Genomic DNA, 7848 nt, shown 5'->3' on the forward strand with positions numbered 1-7848 from the left:
GTTACCTACCCTTACCACCTGGGGGTGGCACGTCAGGAAGTCCAGGATCCAGTTGCAGAGGGAGGTGTTTAGTCCCAGGGTCCTTAGATTAGTGATGCGTTTTGAAGGCACTATGGTGTTGAACGCTGAGCTGCAGTCAATGAATAGCATTCTCACATAGGTGTTCCTTTTGTCCAGGTGTGAAAGGGCAGTGTGGAGTGCAATAGAGATCGTATCATCTGTGGATCTGTTGGGGCGGTATGCGAATTGGAGTGGGTCTAGGGTTTCTGGGATAATGGTGTTGATGTGAGCCATGACCAGCCTTTCAAAGCACTTCATGGCTACAAACGTGAGTGCTACGGGTCGGTAGTCATTTAGGCAGGTTACCTTAGTGTTTTTGGACACAGGGACTATGGTGGTCTGCGTGAAACATGTTGGTATTACAGACTTCGACAAGGAGAGGTTGAAAATGTCAGTGAAAACAAATGCCAGTTGGTCAGCGCATGCTCGGAGTACAAGTCCTGGTAATTCGTCTGGTCCTGATTTCTTATAAGCTTCTGTGTTAGAGTCCCGCTCCTTGAAAGCGGCAGCTCTACCCTTTAACTCAGTGCGGATGTTGCCTGTAATCCATGGCTTCTAGTTGGGGTATGTACGTAAGGCCACTGTGCAGACGATGTCATAGATGCACTTATTGATGAAGCCAGTGACTGATGTGTACTCCTCAATGCCATCGGAAGAATCGCGGAACATATTCCAGTCTGTGCTGAAAAACTGTCCTGTAGCTTAGCATCTGCTTCATCTGACCACTGTCTTATTGACGGAGTCACTGGTGCTTCCTGCTTTCGTTTTAATTTGTAAAGGAATCAGGAGGATAAAGTTATGGTCAGATTTGCCAAATGGAGGGCGAGGGAGAGCTTTGTACTGTGTGTTGAGTAAAGGTGGTCTAGAATTGTTTTCCCTATGGTTGGACATTTAAAATGCTGATAGAAATTAGGCAAACTCATTTAAGTTTCTCTGCATTAAAGTCCCCGGTCACGAGGAACGCGACCTCTGGATGAACGTTTTCCTGTTTGCTTATGGCAGAATACAGCTCATTCAGTGTGGTTTTAGTGCCAGCCTCGGTCTGTGGTGGTATGTAGACAGCTACGAAAAATACAGATGAAAACTCTTGGTAGATAGTGTGGTCTACAGCTTATCATGAGATACTCTACCTCACGCGAGCAAAACCCTGAGACTTCCTTAGATATTTTGCACCAGCTATTGTTTACAAATATGCATAGGCTGCTGTTCTGTCCTGCCGATAGAGTGTATAACCCGCCAGCTGTATGTTCTTAATGTCGTTGTTCAACCACGACTCGGTGAACCATAAGATATTACAGCTTTCAATGTCCCGTTGGTAGGCTATATGTGCTTTCAGTTCGTCCCATTTATTTTCCAGCTATTGAACGTTAGTTAGGAAAACGGAAGGCAAGGGCAGATTAGCCACTCGTTGTCTGATCCTCACAAGGGAACATGATCTTTTTCCGTGAAACCTCCCATCTGACTCATTTAAGAACTCCTCTTCCAATTTGAGATGAGTAAACCCAGTTCTGATGCCCAGAAGCTCTTTTCGGTCATAAGAGACAGTAGCAGCAACATTATGTACAAAACAAGTTACAAACAATGTGAAAAAACAAACAAAATATCATGGTTGGTTAAGAGCCGATAAGACGGCCTTACGCTCCAGCACCACCTTGCTTCTTACTACTGTTTACTTTGTAATTCAGCTACTTTATAAGCTACTTCATAACATATAATTTGTTTGGCAAATCCGTAACATATTGTCCGAATTACAATTCATAACATATCATACAAATTGTCATTTGCACCATATCATACGAAATGAATGATGGACATCCACAAATGAAAACATACCATACGAAATGTAACATATCATACTAATTGGAGTGTTTGCAGATTTACGTTTAGTATGTTACGTCTGCCCCTGAGTCCAGGTTGACACCTCAGATTAAACATCTTCTTCAGCTGTAGTTGCACCTGACTGCCTCTGCTACACTTCAAAACAAAAAGTTGCCTTTCGATTTGAAGACCTTGCTGCTCCAGCTTCAAGAGGTGGGGCTGTTCAAGGAACAAGGTTACAGTCACAAGACTGTGCATGTCCCTCACTGCTTGAGTTTGGAAACAAATTAACAAAATGGTGTAATGTATTTTAACAGTAAATTGATGTCAATGGTAAACATTCAACAGTCAACTTGTTGTGGAACTGATATTGCGTATCTGTTATATTCCCATTTAGAGTAAAAGTTTACTGTGTTTTGAAATGTGAAGCAAGCTTGAGAAATTCCACTCTTGTTCAGAATCGATTCACATAATTTTAGAAACTGAGAAATACCTGTAGAATCAAAATCAACCATGGCCACTAGATGCCAGCAAATACCAAGGGAATGGTTCATCGTTGAAAAGGTACGTAGAATGTGTACCTTTTTTAAAGAAAGAAACCCTCTTAATTTGTTGATATTACAGCAGTCCCAAGACATACAATTAATTTATTTCATTGCCAACACTATTGTTTAAAAATGTTAAACCCTGTCCCCTTTCTTGATGGACAGGCCATCCCACCACTTAAGTTTACAGTTATGTCCTGTAATAATGTTATGTATAAATGTGGATTCCTTCACATCCCTTCTCTCTGACCGGTGAATCAAAACACCTCTTCCTCGACATCAACTTGAAACAGGGCAAATATACTCTTTCCATTTAGAAAATGGGAAAATGAACTGAAATACGGAAGTGTACGGTATGAATGAAAGCGTTCAGACATCCAGAACATCCAAATGGACTTCCAAACACATGTGTTCCTGAAAACATGTTTGGAAAATGTCTCCTCCCACGGTTTGACAGCTGATTTCGATTTAGTAGGCTACGGTGAGCCTTAAAAGTGTCCCACAAGGAGAGAGGGGGAGGGCCGGCCATGTTCCCCATTATCTCCCCACCACACTCTCCTTCTCTCACTTACCAATATGTTATACTTAACAGGATTTTACTGGTTCATAAAGCCGGGCCTGAAAAATATTGATACCTCTAATTGACTCCAATGTATTAGAGAGGCGCACTCCCAATTCGACTCTCACAGGCTTACTGGAACTATCTAGTGCAATTATCCATCTGGTCCAGATTCTGTGAATCAAATGACTGCATTTTTCAGACCACTGTAAGCCCCTGAAATTGCGCCAGCTAATTTGACATAATAAGGGGCAGGCCTATTAAGTGCACAGCCAGTCTGCTTACATGGGGTCATCACGGCTATACAGAGCTATTTTCTGGCCCCAGACAATAGTGTCATGGCTATTTTCTCCTATTTTTGCCTGTGACAGCAAAATGTCTCTATGTACCTGTCTGTGTGGGTTAGGGACAGTGAGGATTTTTTATGAATTCCTACATTTGGTATCTTGGAATTTTTGTTACATTTACTTGCACTTTCGAGGACTCAATTGTATGTTTTTATCCAAATGATCATAGGATTCCTTCCATTGATCAACCTTGGGATATTCTTTTTTCCCAACGTCATATTTTGAAACAAAACTGGTAAGAGCGATTTGAATAATATTCAGATTTAAAGTGCAAGCAAAAAAATGTTTTAAAAAAACTAAAAACTCAAATCAGCTAGTTTTATAAAGTGTAAATTCCAAGTTCCTTGATAATAATGACATTGACCTCTAGCCTGTGTTACACAACCCCACCATCATTTAGGGGAGACTGTATATTTTATATTTATTCATAAGATGTCACAGCTATAGATTTCTACACAAGGAATAAATCCTATATTTATACGTGAATCCTTCCCTTCTCATAAGCATTGCATACAAATAGCTAATGTCAGTTTGTCACATGTTTACATGCAATATACCGTGACTTACTTTTTTCCCCCCGACTTATGCATAAATGCCCTACTTAGGCAAATTGTTTTCTTGTGTAGTTCTTGTGTACATTTTGTTGTGGGAGAGCAGTTACTCCTAAATTTCAGGAACATATTATGGTTTTCATCCAAGATGAGCCATCCAGCAAAACAGAATGGACAAGCAACAAGAAAAACATTGAGGTCCATAAAGATCTGTGTGTGTGTGTGTGCACGTGTGTGTCTGTGTGTGTCTGTGTGTGCACATGTGTGTCTGTGCTGTGCATGTGTGTGTGTGTTTACATGTGTGTGTGTGTGTGTGTGTGTGTGTGTGTGTGTGTGTGTGTGTGTGTGTGTGTGTGTGTGTGTGTGTGTGTGCGCGCATGGGCTAGCATACCTCTATTCTCCTACAGATGATTAAGGCTGAACTAAAGGAAACGCTTGGCTGTGGACATATTTTGATTCATTGTTGATTTTTACAGTGACTGCCCCAAAAATAAACAGGTAATGACACCCAACACACAACACCAGCGGATCCTGTGTGCCAACCAGAGGGCACATTCTTCCCCCTTTTGACACTAATGGTTGACTGAACAAGTAACTGGAGGAAAATGAGCTTGTATTTGTTTTCTGTGCAACACACAATAGGGCAATTATCGAATGAATTATCAAAACATTTAGAAGACCAGTAATTCTACTGTGTAGAGGTTAAGTGGTGTGGCAGACAAAATATTGCACCGAGGCTTCCAGGCCTCTTGGGGCATTGAACCTAGACTGAAGCTCTATGATGCACTTAACATGGGGACAAGAATATACAGTTGAATTTGGAAGATTACATACACCTTAGCCAAATACATTTCAACTCAGTTTTTCACAATTCCTGACATTTAATCCTCGTAAAAAATGCCCTGTCTTAGGTAAGTTAGGATCACCACTTTATTTTAAGAATGTTTAATGTCAGAATAATAGTAGAGAGAATGATTTATTTCAGCTTTTATTTCTTTCATCACATTCCCAGTTGGTTCAGAAGTTTACATACACTCAATTAGTATTTGGTAGCTTTGCCTTTAAATTGTTTAACTTGGGTCAAATGTTTCGGGTAGCCTTCCACAAGCTTCCCACAATAAGTTGGGTGAATTTTGGCCCATTCCTCCTGACAGAGCTGGTGTAACTAAGTCAGATTTCTACCTATTTTGTGAAGTGCACCAGTCCCTCCTGCAGCAAAGCACCCCCACAACATGATGCTGCCACCCCTGTGCTTGACGGTTGGGATGGTGTTCTTCGGCTTGCAAGCCTCCCCCTTTTTCCTCCATACATAATGATGGTAATTTTCTTTCATCAGACCAAAGGACATTTCTCCAAAAGGTACGATCTTTGTCCCCATGTGCAGTTGCAAACCGTAGTCTGGCTTTTTTATGGCAGTTATGGAGCAGTGGCTTCTTCCTTGCTGAGCGGCCTTTCAGCTTATGTCGATATAGGACTCGTTTTACTGTGGATATCGGTACTTTTGTACCGGTTTCCTCCAGCATCTTCACAAGGTTGATTTGCACTTTTCGCACCAAAGTACATTCATCTCTAGGAGACGGAACACGTCTCCTTCCTGAGCGGTAGGACGGCTACGTGGTCCCATGGTGTTTATACTTGCGTACTATTGTTTGTACGGATGAATGTGGTACCTTCAAGCGTTTGGAAATTGCTCCCAAGGATGAACCAGACAAGTGAAGGTCTACAAAAAGAATTCTGGGGTCTAGGCTGATTTCTTCTGATTTTTGCATGATGTCAAGCAAAGAGGCACTGAGTTTGAAGGTAGGCCTTGAAATACATCCACAGGTACACCTCCCACTGACTCAAATGATGTCAATTAGCCTATCAGAAGCTTCTAAAGCCATGACATCACTTTCTGGAATTTTACAAGCTATCACGCCCTGACCATAGAGAGCCTTTTAATGTCTCTATTTGGTTTGGTCTGGGTGTGATTTGGGGTGGGCATTCTATGTTTTGTGTTTCTATGTTTTGGCCGGGTATGGTTCTCAATCAGGGACAGCTGTCTATCGTTGTCTCTGATTGGGAACCATACATAAGGTAGCCCTTTTCCCTCCTTTCTGTGTGGGAAGTTGTCTTTGTTTGTTGGGACTATAGCCTTGAGCTTCACAGTTGTTTTTGTATTGTTTATTGTTTTTGTCGGCGTCATCCTAAATAAAAAGGAATATGTACGCTCACCACACTGCACCATGGTCCAGTTCTTTCGACAGCCGTGACAGAACTTCCCACCACAAATGGACCAAGCAGCGTGGTAAGGAGGAATGGACATGGGAGGACATTTTGAATGGCAAGGGATCCTGGACGTGGGAGGAGATCCTCGCCGGGAAGGATCGCCTGCCCTGGGAGCAGGTAGAAGCAGAGAGGAAGGCGAAGGCAGCAGCTAAGGCAGAGCGGCAGCGTTATGAGGGAACACTGCTAGCAAGGAAGCCCGAGAGGCAGCCCCCAAAATATTTTGGGAGGGGGCACATGGGGAGTGTGGCAGAGTCAGGATTCAGACCTGAGCCAACTCCCTGTGTCCCCATGTGTCCCCACTCCCTTAGCGTGGCGAGCATGTGACTGGTCAGGCCCCGTGCTATGGGTTGATGTGCACGGTGTCTCGGTTGAGCATTCATAGGCCGGTGTGCTCTGTGCCAGCGTCCTGCGTTTGCCAGGTGGAAGCGGGCATCCAGCCAGAACAGGTTGTGCCAGCTCTGCGCTCGAGACCGCCAGTGCGCCTCCACAGACCAGTGTATCCGGTGCCACGGCCAAGGAAGAAGCCTCCTGTATGTCTCCCAAGCCTGGTGAGTCCTGTGCCTGCTCCCAGAGTCAGGCCTCCTGTGTGTTTCTCCACTCCAGAGATGGCCTCCAGTCGGGCGCCCCCAGAGACGGCCTCCAGCCCGGCGCCCCCAGAGACGGCCTCCAGCCCGGCGCCCCCAGAGACGGCCTCCAGCCCGGCGCCCCCAGAGACGGCCTCCAGCCCGGCGCCCCGAGAGACGGCCTCCAGCCCGGCGCCCCCAGAGACGGCCTCCAGCCCGGCGCCCCCAGAGACGGCCTCCAGCCCGGCGCCCCGAGAGACGGCCTCCAGCCCGGCGCCCCCAGAGACGGCCTCCAGCCCGGCGCCCCCAGAGACGGCCTCCAGCCCGGCGCCCCCAGAGACGGCCTCCAGCCCGGCGCCCCCAGAGACGGCCTCCAGCCCGGCGCCCCCAGAGACGGCCTCCAGCCCGGCGCCCCCAGAGACGGCCTCCAGCCCGGCGCCCCCAGAGACGCCCCAGCCCGGCACCCCCAGACGGCCTCCAGCCCGGCGCCCCCAGAGACGGCCTCCAGCCCGGCGCCCCCAGAGACGGCCTCCAGCCCGGCGCCCCCAGAGACGGCCTCCAGCCCGGCGCCCCCAGTGAGGGCGCCCAGTCCCTGGCCCGGGACGAGGGTCCCCAGTCCGGGGTCGGCGACGAGGGTCCCCGCACCCGAGGTGCCACCAAAGTGGGGTGAGCCAGTGGTGGAGCGGGGTCTGCGTCCCGCACCTGAGCCGCCACCGCGGATGGATGCCCAACCAGACCCTGCCCTATAAGTTCAGGTTTTGCGGCCGGAGTCCGCACCTTTTGCGGGGGGTACTGTCACGCCCTGACCTTAGAGCCTTTTAATGTTTCTATTTGGTTTGGTCAGGGTGTGATTTGGGGTGGGCATTCTATGTTTTGTTATCTATGATTTTGTGTTTCTGTGTTTTGGCCGGGTATGGTTCTCAATCAGGGACAGCTGTCTATCGTTGTTTCTGATTGGGAACCATACTTAGGTAGCCCTATCCCTCCTTTCTTTGTGGGAAGTTGACTTTGTTTATGGCACATAGCCTTTAGCTTCACGGTTTGTTTTGTAGTGTTTATTGTTTTGTTCGGCGTCTTTTATAATAAAGAGAACATGTACACTCACTACGCTGCACTATATGCATTATATGGACAATG

At 46.5% G+C, this 7848-nt stretch overlaps 1 protein-coding gene across 1 annotated transcript; it reads left to right on the plus strand.

Moving 5' to 3' along the window:
* Window positions 1-6753: 6753 nt before the first annotated feature.
* Window positions 6754-7290, plus strand: LOC121846580 (vegetative cell wall protein gp1-like). Its single transcript, XM_042322703.1, has one exon. It carries the CDS (start codon window positions 6754-6756, stop codon window positions 7288-7290), a length of 537 nt encoding a protein of 178 aa, XP_042178637.1.
* The last annotated feature ends 558 nt before the right edge of the window (window positions 7291-7848 follow it).

Source organism: Oncorhynchus tshawytscha, linkage group LG05 (genome assembly GCF_018296145.1).
Source record: "Oncorhynchus tshawytscha isolate Ot180627B linkage group LG05, Otsh_v2.0, whole genome shotgun sequence".
Taxonomy (NCBI): Eukaryota; Metazoa; Chordata; class Actinopteri; order Salmoniformes; family Salmonidae; genus Oncorhynchus; species Oncorhynchus tshawytscha.